Source organism: Medicago sativa, chromosome 7 (genome assembly GCF_051527215.1).
Source record: "Medicago sativa cultivar Bolivia chromosome 7, Bolivia_mono, whole genome shotgun sequence".
NCBI classification, from domain to species: Eukaryota; Viridiplantae; Streptophyta; class Magnoliopsida; order Fabales; family Fabaceae; genus Medicago; species Medicago sativa.
Window position 1 is genome coordinate 9,545,974 of NC_140755.1, and position 16,452 is coordinate 9,562,425.

Here is a 16,452-nt window from a genome sequence, read left to right on the forward strand (position 1 = left end):
AAAGTATATTCCGGAAACCAAAGGTGCATTCCGGATTGTATATTTCGGAACGCATCAGTGCCATGGCCGGTGGTCTGCACCACACGTTTTTGTTAGTGGTCAAGTCAAAAAAATGTGTTTTACCACGTTTTTTGACTGAATTTAATGCCTCCCAACCGTTTTTGACCCACCCCTCCCTATAAATACCCTTCCAAACCCCACCATTTCTCACACCATCCTCTCCCACCCTCTCCTCCTCTTCTTCCTTCTACAACCATACTTTCAGGGTTTGTATGAACGGTCAATGAGGATGGAACCGTGCTGCAACGAAGTGCGGTTCATCTGAGGGTCATGTGGGTCAGTGTGATTCTTAACTTCGCCTGCCTGGGCGTAAGTCTGAGCACCAGTGTGGTTCTTCCCGCCCTCCTCTTCCCCCCTCCTCCGATTTTCCTCCAATAGCCAAACTACTGGTATGTCCTATCACATACCAGTGGTTAGGCTCTTAGGAGATTAGAAATAGATTTAGGATCTTATGTAATAAGCTTAAAAAGCTTGAAAATTATTGTAATGTATTGTTCATATATTAATAAAATGAGTTGTTTTTATGTTTGTGTCTTTTTGTTTCTGTTTTTTATTTTATTCGCATTTTATTTTACGAATTGTAGAGCTTAAAATTGCAAAAGTTCTGCTAAAATACTATTCCGGATTTTAAAATCCGGAATCATTTGAAAAATACAAACAATTCATTCCGGAATACGAAATCCAGACCAGGGGTAAAATTGAAAGAAAAAAAAAAGGGCGCGCGAGGAAAGACATAGGGTGGGAAAAGTAATACTCTTGTGTGTGTGTGTGTGTGTGTGTGTGTGTGTCTGCAGGCCCGGCCCAGAGGGTGTGCAACCGGCTCTATGGTGTCGGGCCTCACATTTTTTGGGCCCAAATTTTTCGGTTTTTCATAGCTCAGTGATAGTTTGTAATAATATAAAGAAAATTTTTGTTCCCACTTCAAAGAAAGCTAAAAAAATACCATGATTTTACTAAAATGATCCCCTTGGTAGTTAACTACCGCCGAATGCTTTCATCGGAAGTTAACTACCGACGACTTCTAAATCATCGACAGTGGCCCATTTGTGCTTATAATTAGCATAACTTAACAGTTTTTTCATATTAATGTTTTGCAAAACCAATAAATGAGTGAAAAAGAAACGATAAAATATGTGATTAAAGTGAAAAAACTAAAAACAACAAAAAAAAGTAATTAGATTTGACGCATAACTTATTTATGGCTTTTTTTTTTAGTTTTTTAAAAGGAGTAGTGATGTTGGAGAAGGTTGTCATAACATTGTATGTTTGAACTCCTTATCCAACATCACGCATCTTAGAAACTATTTACGTCTCTACATTCAAAACAAAACAAACAAAAAAAATTAAGATGTAGAAAGTGTTTAGGTCGGTGGATTTTTGTTTAGTTTTTAATAGGAGTGATGATGAAAGAGAATGTGTTCGGACCATTGTTTGAACACCTTCTTCCCCATCACCACACATCTTACTAACCGTAAACGTGTTGAGTGTGGATTGTGGAAACAATGAAAACAACACTGCTTATATAGAACATTATGTGTGTTTTGGACCACAAAAAGGGTAGGTGGAACCCCATGCACACAATTTTTTTTGCATCGGTAGCTAACTGCCGCCGGTTTTCTTCTCATCAGCGGTTACAAAATTTTCAAAAAATTGGATTACAAAATCATAAAGTATATGCCAAAATACATTGATTAAGGATACCTTGTTAATATATACACCCTCCGGTCACTAATATAAATAAAAATCCACTTTTTAGATACATTCAATTAATGATGTATGTGATATATAATAAAGACTACATACATCATTAATTGAATGTATCTAAAAAAGTGGATTTTTGCTTATATTAGTGACCGGGGGTGTATATATGTTAGTTTTGGAGAGTAACCAATGGTCAGTGAATTTTCCTTTTATAGATCGGTGTGCGTCCCGTTGAAAATTTAAGGAAATCAAGGCAAATAAGTCTTTTTTATATGCGTGAAAGTATTTCTTCTATCTTTTATATTACATATTTTGCTTATAACAAGTTGGCACATAAGGAGTAACTTATCTCCATGAGCTTAGCTTAGTTGGTATAAATATTGCATATTATTTGCAGGGGTTGAGGTTCTAACCACTGGACTACTTGACAAAAAACATTTTGAAATATATTTAATAAGGGTCTATTTGGTAGGAGAAGAACAGAGTGATTATTTTGTATTCTAGTGATTTGCTATCTTTTTCGGAGAGGGGGATACGAGAGCAATATCTAGTCTAGAGTTGGAAAAATAATCCAACATGCATTGGACTACCCATGTCAAGCTCGGGTTTTTTTAATGTTAGGCTAAAAAGAACGGATTATAAACGGGTTTAAATATTGTTATTGAAGGTGACCAAATTGAAGGTCTCTATATATTAACTCTCAGTGATCATGTTCATAACATTCTCCAACCACCTTTTATTTTTCAATCTTGTAATAAAGTTGTTCATAGGTCTTGTAACAATTCAATTCACAAGCCTTGTAATCCAAGTTTTGTAACTAATAGTACCATCATTTTTGTAGCTTCCTTATGGCATTTTAGGCAAGGCCACTTGTCAAATACAATAATGTCTTCAGTGTGTCACTTGTAGCCATTCAACTTCTGTTGACAATAAAGCAACTTGTGATTTTTTTCATTGTGCAAAACACAAAAATTTACCTTCCGATCTTTCCTCCAAAATACACAGTGATACTTCACAACTTTATCATGATATACCTTCTTGTAAGATTAGTTGGCATGTTGCTTTACCTCAATGCAACTAGATCATATATTACATTCATCGCTCAACAACTGCACCAGTTTATATCCAACTCAAAATCATCACATTGCTGCTCCAAAAATCTTAAGATATGTCAAAAGTTGCCAAGGTCGTGGTTTGTTTTTTCCGAGAGACTCTTCCCTTAGCATTCAAAGTTTCTCTGATGTTGACTAGGCAAGGTGCAGGGATACCGGAAGGTCCATATCTAGTCAATGCTTCTTTCTTGTTAAATCATTGATCTCTTGGAGGACTAAGAAGCAACTTACATTGTCCAGATCATCATCGAAAGCTGAATATCGCGCAATAGGAGCATCTGTTTATGAATTTCCATGGTTAATGTACTTGCTCAAAGACCTACATGTTGAGTGCACTAAATTGCATGTAATATATTGTGATAATGAGAATGCCTGCATAAAACAGCAAATCCAGTATTTCATGAGAAACCAAAGCACCTAAGGATTGACTGTTACATTGTGAGGGGAAAATTACAAGCATGCATCATGGAACTTTTACCAGTTTCATCAAAGGACTAAATAGCTAACTTCTTCACCAAGTCATTGCTTCCTCATCCCTTTAATACATTACTATCTAAGTTGGGGTTGATTGATATTTACCAAACTCCAACTAGAGGGGTATATTTCAATATGCATTGTTATGCACCTAATTAGTTAGTTATACATTGTTACTTGCAGTATAAGCTACCATATAGCTACTAGTGTTTTTTAAATCTAATACTTTCTTGTACATCTTAGTTTCATGTGTATATGACATTTGCATATAATTATGTGTTGTAAACACTTAAATGATTAGCGGAAATATTTCACTTTCGTTCAATTTGTTCCTTTCATAATATAAACTAGCATCAACAACCAAATTGAGCACAAACAGAAGCCTTTGACTCCATTCTTTACCAGAATGTGTTTGCAATAACATAGTTAAGTTGATGGAGTCTTCGGTTAATTTGTACTATTTTATTATGTATTTTGATAGGTCACGTTGTATGAAAACTGTGGCATTCGTTGTGCCATTTTGCTTAATATGACATATATTTTTGTTGTTTAAAAAAATAAAGAATAAAAGTGAGTGCATGATGTGTATGTGTGAGAGAAATCATGGCCAACAAAGATTAGACATTTCAATATTTCAAGAATTAGCAAACTTTATATTTGATATATGTAACCACTGTCTAGCTGCATATTTCTTCAACATTCTGATATCAATTGATGCCACATAATAGATGCTAACATCTACTCTTGGATCAATTTTGGAAAATAAAATTTAAATTATAAATTGCAAATATATTGTTGCATAATAATGTAAAGAGAAGTGGGTCATATTATTGACACACATGAGCTTGAGAGTTTCTCTTTACACATCTAGTAGATATCTATCGAATGTACATTTATTTGAAAAACGTACATCCAACATATAACTACCAAATATGTATTTAGGTGGCCTCATAGAGATTAGGGGGGTCTAAAGAGAAACGTTCCATGAGCTTTATTAATAGAATGTATCTTCCTTCTTGTTGATGGGCCGGCAAGCATGTGTTGTTGTTGAGCTAGGCAATGTTTTTTTTTAAAAAAACTATTACTTTTTTCACCTTACTCATTTCTTACACACCCTATTTTTTGTACGAAAATGCCCATGGCCTTTTTGGATTATATAATCTGAATTGAGTTTTCCTTTTTTTTTTTGGGTGGAAAAATGAGTTTTCACCAATTTGGATTTTATAATCTGAACACTCCAAAAAATAGGGTGCGTTCCTTTTTTTCCAGATTATTACAGAATTCGGGGAAAAACAGTTCAGATTATATAATCTGAATTGTTTCAGCACAAATTCTAGACATATTTTTAACATAAGTAGTCAGTTTAAGGACCATATTAATCTTCTATTTTAGGTCATTGTTAATTGTTTTCAGTCGAAAACCTGGTTTTCGGGCTACTTTATTGGATTGCTCCGAAACTTTCACAAAAAATATGAAGAAAAAAAAATCAAGGATCAAGAAATTTTTTGTGGTACTTTTATATTTTTTTAATTTAATTTTTAGATATTTTTGGTTGTAGTTTAATTTTTTTTTATTTTATTTGACATGTTTTATCATTTTTTTTACTTTGTTGTTTTTAAAGCGAAATTCACAACTACATAAATGGAAGAAATTCTAGTTGTTGCTTATATATAACTTATAAACATAGTTCATATTATATATTCTAAACACATCTAAACTGTGTTTGGATTATATAATACTTAAGCGATACAAGGGTTACAAGAAATTAGTCTTCAACTAACTCTTTAAGAGCAGACTCTAATTTCTACCATTTTTCTGATTCTCTTCTCGTGGTCAAGCGGCTCAATGATTTATAACACCCAATGTGTTTGAACGGTGTTTCCAAACACCAGAATTTACCATTACAAGCCCTCAACCTTTAGTATATCGACTTCTTAAATGTTCCCTCTTTTGATCTTTCTAGGTTTGCCTTTTTCTGCACACTCTAAACCCCAAAACTTGAGCTTTATTTATAGAGTTCTTCCAACCCTTAAAACTTGGCAACTAAGAAAACAAATATCTCGTGCATCTGCGTCGCAAGCCTTTTCCTCGTGTCGCGAGATAGACCGTGGCTAGATTCCTTGCAATCCTTCGAGCTTCGTGTTGCAAGCCTTTCCTTTGCATCGCGAGGTAGGCAAAGTTTGAACACTTTCATATTCACATGATATTTCAAGGCATGTCCAACAATTCTTCACCTTGCCTTATCGATGGTGAAAGTGATGTCAATTTAGTATTTACCCATCAACCACCTTCCTTCTTATCCTTGCCCTAGACATCAACCTTCACTTGCATTCACCATAACCTCTTCAACTCCGGAGTGATCATGTCCATCCTTGAGAAGATCCCACTTGCCCCTAATTACCCTTGGTCTTTTGAGGTGATCCCATAAGTCGTGTCATACATTCTTTAACCATCAGAATGTCTTTTGTCTTGCTGAAAAATTCTCTTGCTCTTCACTAGAGCATAACACACAATGACTCATTTTAGTACCACCACTTGTCTCCTCCTAATCCTATTAGTGGAAGACTCCATTTAAGTTAAGTTTTCTCTACCTCAACTTTTGAAATGTTTGTTTGTTTCGAAATGCTTGTTATTTGATTAACAAACTCACCTTTAACAAATGATTACAATTTGATAATATTGAAATGCTGGTGCCTTTATTTTCCTTCTTCAGTGTCTTTTCGGATCAACTAAATGTAACCTTAGCTAAAAACATGAATGGTGCAGGGTTACAACTTATATTACGTGAGCAGGGGATAAATGAAAAAGATACAGGGTTACATAACTTTTTTTTTTGTTTTTTAATATTGTATAAATTATCTAGACTTTTTTTTTTGACAAATAAATTATGTAGACTTAAAAAGACCTTTAATTTTATCGCTGTTAATTTTTAAAAGGATTATTTTCAAATTTAACCTCTAAAATTGCTGCATCGGCCATACACCATATATGAAAACATCTATTATATATTCCACACCTCTAATAACCAAATGTCTACTAAACTAAAAATAACGGCATCACTAATCAATTAATCAGGTCTTAGTATTGTTTTCTTCAAAATGACTATGGATGTAATTTGAGTAGTGTAGATTATCACACATTTAATATTGTATGTCTATACCGTTTAAAAGTACACTTAACACCAACTACAGATGGAATTGAAAGAGAGGGGGAAAAAATACAAACATGTATCTTTATAGGTGTATGACAATATTGTTGTAAAAATATCATTTATGTATATCTATTTTTGTTAGTGTTTGTTGAGTCTTCAAGTCAATTATGATTCTGAAGAGCCTCCACAGCCCAACTCACCTAAACTTTTTCATTATAAAAAAAAAAAACATGTTTGTATTATTACTTAACTTGATCGATATATGATTATGATATAACATTATGACATAATTTGATCCATGTAGCTGACCCATTTGGCGGAAAAAGGTTTGGTTATTGCCGTTGTATAATTACTTTACCTGAGCTCACATATGAGGTGAAAGAGAATCCAAACCACTAGATTTAGTGCAGTGAAAAGGCACATAATGTCACAAAACAACTTAATTGGCAAAGCAAGTCAAATTCAGAATCCAATAAAATATTCAAGCCAAATATTGTAACATAATCCAGACTGTCCCAAAGGTTAAAAGATTATAAGCACATGCCTAAAAAATGAAGATTATAAGCACACAAAACACGTGTCAAAATGAGATTGTCATGTATACCCGTTTATGCTTCTTCTTTTCTCTACTAACATGCCTTTAATGGGTATATTGCAACGATTTATGAGGAAAGTTTCCTATTCCTATTAAAAAGTAGCACATGGGGCATGTTCTATTGCTAATTCAAGTTGCCAAAGCCAAGGACGGGTCATAATCTGAACTCGGATGGGACTACACTCAAGGAAAATTAGGCTTAAAAGGCAAATCAGTGAAGGATATGTTTTTGCTTTGTTAAGCATTTATTTGTTAACTTTCATTTTCTTTTTTTAAGAAGCTAAAAATGTAATGTTAAAAAACAAATAAAGCTCCTCCCAGCAGAGCTTTTAAACAAAACAACGGATTCTGCCTCCAAAAAAGATAATCAAAATCGAATAAAACATAATACGATTTTTACCACCAATTTATTTTTCTTGTTTTCCATTTAGAATAGAAGTTTCAGTTGCTAAATGATGACAAATCATCGAAGACAAATATATTTTGTGCAAATCACTGAGGAAAAATTAACATGAAATTTCAGATGTTAGATAGTATATTATATTGTAGGCGGGTTTAGTCTTTCGTGCTTATAGTATTTAAACATTTTCATTGCATTGTATTATTATAAGACTTCTTATTTGGTATCATTGGAACCTTAGGGTGTGTTTAGATGGAGGATTTAGGAGAGGAAAGGAGGGGAAAATTTACTTTTCTTTTTTAAATTACGGACAGTATGAAATGTCTTTTAAAAATTGGACATATTAATATGATAAACGATCATATAATACTTCAATCACACTTAATTTATTTTAGAAAAACATGTTATATAGTCTGTAATTTAAAAAAGAAAAGTAAATCCTCTCATCCTTTTCCCTTCTAACCCTCAATCCAAATCATTAGGGTTCATCTCCTTCTCTTCCTCTCCTCTTATAACATCGTATCCAAGCCTAATTTTGAAAGCATGGTGTAGGTATTGAAATCATATTTGTTAAAATATGGCTCATATATACAAGACGCTAAAGAAGGTACAATTTAAGAGTAATATTGTAAACTGAATCGTAGTTGTAGTATTACATATATTGCTTGTAACACTGAAACATTGATTCATCACTGTAATACAAACGAAACTATAGCTGCTTTGTAGTCGCACAGATATGCATCATTGTTCTACTTTAACAAAGATTGTGTATTCATTGTCTTTTACTTTCACTTTCTATTAATCTTCTCTTACTACTTGTTCTAACAATATTGGAGTCCCACATTAATTGAGAATGTTTATGAGCTGCACTTGAAAATCTTATGAGCTAATTTTAGGAGTGAGATCATCTGTCATTTGGAATTGATCATAATCACAAATTTAATATTTGACTTGCCACAAAATATTATTTGAGAAGAACATATTGGTTTTCTAATTGCTCGATCACTTTTTGCTTAGGGTAAATATCATCTACAAAAGACAAAGTGAGAGAACTTAGGGACTCCATGTGCAAGCAACCAGGACCATATATATATTGGTCAACAGCTAGGTTAAACAAGTGAAAACGAGACAAATATAAGAAGCAGAATATTAGCAACACATGTTTTAACACATACTTTTCAACACACTATCTTTGATTGTTTAAAATTCATATGGATCCTACCAAATTATGTGGGGCTATATAAATTTGGTGGAACCCTTGTAAATTTTAACCAATCAAAAAGAGTATGTTGAAAAGTATATGTTAAAATGTGTGTTGTTAGCATTTCTCAAATAAGATGAAATGAAACATAATGAATTCCTCGAAAGTCTTCCCATTCAAGACATGGATGCACTCCGAACTTGAATCAACAAACTTTCAAGGCAGCCCAATAACCTTCGAAGTGTTTTGAATTTTTTTAAACCATAAATTTTCAACTTATAAAGTGAATACATGCATGAGCCGGATTAGTCGCCCACCATTGATGGGTCAGAAACCAGTGCGAAAGAAAAAAAGAAAAAAAAAGAAAGATATATGTATGAATGCAGACATGCAACATAAAGGATTGTTTAACCAATCCGAAAAACGGTAACCTAAGTTTCTACCTTTCCTCAAAACGAACCAGTTTTGTTAGGGTCATTGTGACATTCTCTATAATTTTTTTCACTGAATTGTCTCAATCATCGAAAACAACTTTGTTTATATGTAACCAAATGGACCAAACCATCGAGAGTCATATCAGAAAACACACATTTCTATTCCTTTTTTACGCAGAAGAAACCACGTATTCGTAGGAAATGTGACACACATTTTTCATGAAGCACTCTCTTCAAACCCATCCACCCCATGGCAGCCATAAAAATTTGGCCAATAGAGAAAGTAAATTTATACATATAAAAATTAGAGAAATGATATTTTGACAACCACTTTTTGACAACTTTTGGACAACTTTCTCTCTCATACTCACATGATGTTGTTATTCTCTCTCTTCCTTTTTCTCTCTCCATTGTTTTTGACCAATAAGAAGTGAGAAAAACAAGGTTGTCAACAAAGTTGTCATCAAATGGATGTCAAAATATCATTACTCTAAAAATTATTAGAAAAATACATATAAAAAATATGTTGTTAAAAGAATGAGGTGCATTCCTTGACACTTCAATACCTTCATCTAAACCAAACTAACAAGAACTTAATATTTTGAAAGGAACAATAAAACTGTCGGGTGAATGCTTGGGAACCGTCGTTTAACAAGTTTGAATTACCTCATTTCAGATGTAAGACAATTGTTGTAGTTGGAATGTGCATTCCCTACCTAATCACGATCTTTTGGCAGAATCAAACTGTTGATAATATCTTCAGTTGATCTCAGCAACGTTACACGCATATCGATCCACTAGAACATGTTGTGCTCCCAAAACATGTTCCCCACATTATCGTCGTTCGTTAATTCCACCCAACTGAATGATATTCTTCTATCGTCGAGCGTTGGACGTTTATAACGAACGTATTCCACCTTCCTTGTGTCTCCGGGGTTGACTCCTTGGTTGAATTCATTCAGTTGATCCTTGATACCTCTTAACGTGACACCAAGGTGTCGAACCTTCAACCTCTGAGGTTCTCCACCGTTGAATTGTGCATGAACATCGAACATATCAGTCATTGTTTCAAATCTACACAATAAGAAATTAAAAACATTCAATGAAAAACTCATTCAAACATTTCATCAAACACTTGGAGTGCAAAATATACAAAAACCCTAAAACTCATAACTACAACATAAACATGCAACATCTAAACAATTAAGCAATATAAGTCATTTACATGTAACATTGTATCATTTCTTGCAAAAAAAATCAAAATTTAAACAAACCCTAAATCTAAAAAAATTCTCTAAAACTTAAAACTACAACATAAACATGCAAACATTTAAACATTTAAGCAACACAAGTCATTTTCATGTAAATATTGTATGATTTCTTGCCAAAAAAACCAAAATTTAAACAAACCCTAAATCTAAAAAAATTCTAATATAAGAGAAAAAATCTAACATATAAACATAAAAGGTTAATGGTGTTTGATTATGAAAACTTACTTGTTAATGGAGTGCGGTTTGATTTGAACTTGAAGGAATTTTGGATTTGGGTAATTTGAGAGAAATTTTTGAGATTTTAGATGAGAAATGAGGAAATGAGGTTTTGTCTGTCTTTAAAACAGCACGCAGCGTGAGTTAAGTCACGCTACGCTACTTAACTCACGCAGCGTACCTTAAGTTGCGCAGATTTTACCACTTGCGTTAGTTAAGTAACGTAGGGGTATTTTCGATATTTCAGTTGGGCACGAGCAAAATGTGTTGCGAGAAGAGCAGAATTCAATGAAAATAGGCACTGTGTGGCTGTGGTCGAGTTGGAATATTAGAACACAAACAGAAGGTACGAGAGTACTTTATTTAATTTTTGTTTATAGGGATTAGGGATGAATAGAATGAATATTATTATACGTGATTAAAAGTTAAAAGAACTAATAAGTTAAACTATCTTTATTCACTAAAAAAAGTTATCTTTAGTGGTCACGTCATCTTGGCACGGTGTAATTTTTTAGGTAGGGACAAAAAGTAGTCTAGTATAAACTCATTATGCAAAGGAGAATGAGCTAACACCACCTTTATTATCTTATTATATGTTTTGGTTTGGACAAAAAATGTTACTACTATGTTTGTAACTTTCTTAAGCTAACTTCCATTTTAAGTAACAATGTACTATTAAGATAAGTACACCGCACCATACATATATGATTGTATTCTTAATCCTTAAAACAAAAGAAAAATGAGACAATTATCTTGTGATAACGATGTTTCAATATGTGGTTTTTGGACATCATGGACAAATTAACCTCCACAATTTTACATAAAAATATGCTTTGAAATGACAGCTTTCAAATTTAGTTCAAAAGGAATGTTAATTGTTTTATTGACCTAGATGGAAATGCTAATTATTCTAAAGTATAAAAAACAAAATGCTAGGAATTTTTTTTTTTTTTTGAAAGAACAAAATGCTAGGAAATGGATAGAGACAGAAGTATTATGAACGAGTTTCATACCATCCTTTCATCATTGATAAATTAAGAGAGCATATATTTTTATCTAATTACCTTTTTTTTAGAGGATTTGTCTAATTACATATTCAATCATTTATTTGAGTAAATAATTAGTTTATTCATGAAATTAGCTAAAAATTCAAAATTATACTTAATTTATAAATTTTCAATTATATTAAATAACAAAATTGAATATAAATACATGTTAAAAAACTTAAGTTGATATACAAATTTTTAACTTCAGATACCTTTTTTAAAAGGTTTAGTAGTAAACTTTTTATTTAAGGGAAGCTTATCATTAGCCTTATGCACAAATAAGTTTAGCTTTCATTACCGTCCAAAAAATAAAAAGTTTAGTTCTGATTGATATGTAAACTTAGCTGAGTATGTACGCATCTTTAGCTGTATGCGGTAGACCAAGGACAATGGAAGTATTAGAATTTTGTTAACGATATAAAATAAAAAATTAAGAAATTTAGAAAAACCTTGTTAAGATTTTGTATGAAAAAATATGATTGGGAGTGAAGACTTTATTTTGTGTGTGGTACAGATATTTTGATAATGATTAGTGGTAGAAACTTCGTACTTATATTATAGTAATCTACGATAAATAAAAATATTGAGAAAAAAAATTTGTTAATATTTTGAAAACTCGGCATCTAGTTAGGAAGATATAAATGTAATATTGATGCGGCTTTTTCTACTCAATTGACCCGGACAGGTATAGAAATTTCACTACTAGAAAAATCAATTTTAGAGAGGGTAGAAATCCCTCACTAAACTACCAGAATTCCCTCGCAAACTAATTTAGTGACGGATTTAGTGACGACCGGTAATCCCTTAAGAATATTGGCCTTGCTAAATATTAGTGAGGGATTTTGGTTTCCGTCCCTAATTGATACGGATACAATCCCTCACTAATTATATAAATCCGTCACTAAATATGAACCATAAATGAATTGAAATTTGGACAAATCCGTCAGTAATTAGTGAGGGATTCTTGTTCCCTCTCTAATAGTGAGGGACTATTCCATCATTATTTAGCATTATTTCCGTCACTAATTAATGACGGATTGGTTTTCCCTCTCAGATTGTGAAGGCATATTTCATCACTAATTGTGATGAAACTGAATTCCCTCACTAATTGAAACAGAAATTTATGTTCAATTTCCTACCAGATTTCATTAATTAATTATATTAATATTTTAACTGCATTTACTATATTAAACCATATAGAACATGTTGGAAATTATAAATAAGCAATAAAAAACACTTGATAAGTTTACAAGGAAAATGTCAATAAGTTTACAACCATTGTTCAACTCTCAAAATACATAAAGAGTCATAAGGAAACTCTCAAAATAAGGTTCATAATAAATGCTTAAAACATTTTTAATGGTACTAGAAGTAGCACATTAGCTAATTTTGCAACCAAGCTATCAAAATAACCATATATTATACATATTATATATCTATATATCAAGTAGATGGAGGTGGAGGTGGAGGTGGATGACCTTGAGAAACCATTTCCATCAATTTAGTCATTTGCTCCCTAAGAAAACGTGAATCTTCCTGCGATGCACGAATCAACTCCTCATGAGCCTTCAATTTCTCTTTAAGTGATGCGTTTTCAGCCCTCATTTGTTCAAATTCAGATTGTAAGATGCCGTCAGATCTGGAAGATCTAGACGGCTTATATTTCCCTGCTATCGGGCCCAAACCATATATACGACCCTTCTTATTTACTCCTCCAACAACATCTAAGAAGATAATGTTGTCACTTTCATGTCTAGAAACATCATCCCCTAGTGCCTCCTCATGTGAATCCCTCTCAATAATTCTTTTTTCAAACTCATCCTGCAAATTAATAATATTTTACTAACAAGTAATAATTTCATACTTCATTCAGTCAACATAATCAACTTTTTTTTAAAAAAAATATTGAATACATGAATAATTCCAAGTAAGTATATGAAATATTTTGATAACTATTCTCCCCTGGTCTTAAACAGAGTACTTTGTCAACTTTGTCACCTGATAACTATATGAAATGTTGGCCTAAAACCTTATCTTTTTTTTGAAATGGCAAATATTATTCTCGACAAGTCCGTGCAAGAAGCACTAAAAGACTCGCGGTAAAAGAGAAAAATACAATAAGATGCCGCGATTAAACGGGACATCAAAACAAAGAATAAAACCCCAAGAAAAACCACAGAAACATGTTGTGAGGCCGACGTATACAAGCCATAAACTGCCAGCATACTCCTGCCTCACACCCGAACCGGCCACCAAGAACCACACCAGCTAAACAACAAAGTGCTGTAACAACAGAAGCTGCCAGTTCAGCACAGAAACTAGCTCAGCAAAAACTCCCTAAGAGGCAGAACCGAAGGCAGCAGGGAAAAAAGGGGAGGGACTCAGCTGAAGGCCTCACAAATAGCCAGCACAGACCGCTAAACCAGCAAGAAAACAGCAGCTAACAGCGGCCCAAACTACTGATTTTTACCCGGTATGCTATCCTAAAAACTTATACTGTGTTCACTGCTTGCCTATATCAGTTTCGCAGAAGCATCAAACAAACTAACATTATGATATATCTTTTTGTCAAGACAATTAATTATTTTTCTCAATCTGCTTCTAAAACATACACTTACAGACTGCTACATATCTGCTTAACAATTAGCATCAGTGCAGAACCTCCATAAAAATAGCATCAGTGTATAACTAGTTCCCAACAACTAGCATCAGTGAACAATTATTTCAGCAATATCCCAACAAAATAGACTAAATATTCATCGTTCAATAAGGTCATGAAGTAATAACTTACAGCAATATCCTTTGATTTTGAGGAAACCCACTTGCTTGGATCACCTTTCAATTTGTGTGTGTATTCAAATATTTCCCAAGATGTTGGAGTCACTTCTGGAGATGTTTTCTAAAAACAAAACGGATCAATCAATTTTAATTGAAATTAAAATGCTTAACCTAACAAATACAATTAAACTCAAATTCAATTACTTACTATTCTCTTAGAAATCTCAAATGTTGGAATCGACCCTCCAGTGTGGAGTGGAGCATCAGAAGATTTTCTGTTTTTGCTGTTAGTTTGTGCCTTGCTTTTCCATTCATCCTCACTCCATTTTTCATCCAATTTCTTACGCATTTCAACTGGAATCCAATCACCATCATCTTCCCCTGTTCTGACCCTATACATTGCACTTGAGTATAACTGAGAGGCTTTATGGTCAAATGACTTCTTAATCTCTCCATTAAGTTCAGGTAGCCACTTAAACTTCCTCTACAATATAAAAAATATAGGTTAATAATAGAATAAAGCAATATATTGAGAATAATCTACATGAAAAAAATAAATATAACTAGTAAGATACGTAAATATTCATGAATACTTTCATACATTAAACTCTCTAAACCACATTGCAATCACACTATGTTTCCCGTTTTTTTTTCTTCAGCCTTTAGTTCTCCATACGTTGTCCAACATCCATCAAACTTTTGCTTCATAATTTTTGTTATCGCACGTGTAGGCGCAATAGGAGGGTCAAACCTATTAAAACAATATTGAAGAAATTGTAAGATACGAGTATGATATATTTAAAGTTAAAGGACAAAAAGTAATAAAAGCATACGTGCTCTCTGGTCCTGGACGAATCCAAATACGATCATCAAGAGGGTCCTCACTCCCACTGTTTGGAGATAAATCCACATCATTTGATGATACATGTGGATCAGCAGCAGATGCATTAGATGATGGGATTTGTGGCAAGCTTGTTGATTGAGAAATGGGAGGGCTAGGAGTAGAGTGGGGAACTTGTGTATTTGTTGTTGTATGAGATGTGGAAGGATTTGTTGCTTGCCCAACAATAGAGTGTGATGGAGTAGTGGCAGCCATACCTCTCCCAGATGAAAGTGTGGTACCCCTAACTCCCCTACCTCTACTGATACCTCTACCAGTACCTCTTCCTCCACTCGCCAGAGTATCATTTCCTGCCATCTATATATACATATAAAAAAAACATATTTGATTAACACATCAAAATCTGGACACATCTAAAAAACATACAACGCGGATGTCAGAAAGTTCAATTGTTATTTGTAAGAAAAGCTTCTTATCATGACGATATGAGTATTTTGATCCAGAAATCAACATTTACTTGATGCATCATTTACAATAGAAATAATAAATAAATCTAAATTTCAAACTTTGATCACAACTTTCAAACGAAATGACAGCTTGTTTTATGATAATAGTAAAGGACCAAGGTAGTTTTCAATTAGATCTTGGCTAGTAGCACCAAACATGAAAGGTGAAGAAGGAAAATAAAGTAATCAGCAATATTCAGCTATAGCTATAGAAAATATCCTACATATTAAAATTTTAAGCATATTGCTTGAACCAAATTGTAAACATAAGGTAGTCAAGTTTAGCCAAACTAATGCTCTTTACCTTTAAAACAAGGGAAAAAGTAAAAATAATATGATATGACTAAAAAAGAAGCAAAGTCAGAGAGAAAAACACAATAATATGACTAATGCTCTTTACCTTAAGAAAGAAATTTGCTCCTGCCACAAGAAAATTCCTTTAATCTTCGTTGTCAAGACTAACACCAAGTATTTCTTTGAAAAGGTTGGTATACTTGTATGCTCCACCTCCAATAGCCTTCATCACAAAATTAATGCATTAGTCTAGTACCTCATAGCATCAAAGTGGAAGACATACGGAAAAGGGGTCAAAATTAACCATTTTGATAGCTTTCTAAAACAGATAATGTTACAATTAGATATTTTATTTTGAACAGCAATCATATT

The 16,452-nt window shown here is 33.0% G+C and overlaps 1 protein-coding gene across 1 annotated transcript; it reads right to left on the reverse strand.

Annotated features, from left to right (window-relative positions):
- Positions 1-12,918: 12,918 nt before the first annotated feature.
- LOC146904078 (uncharacterized) lies at positions 12,919-15,403 on the reverse strand. Its single transcript, XM_085726642.1, has 5 exons — positions 15,273-15,403; positions 15,041-15,190; positions 14,648-14,923; positions 14,453-14,560; positions 12,919-13,482 (listed from the first exon to the last, which is right to left on the reverse strand). Exons 2-5 carry the CDS (start codon positions 15,059-15,061, stop codon positions 13,105-13,107), a joined length of 783 nt encoding a protein of 260 aa, XP_085582768.1. The 5' UTR covers positions 15,062-15,190; positions 15,273-15,403; the 3' UTR covers positions 12,919-13,104.
- Positions 15,404-16,452: the final 1,049 nt, after the last annotated feature.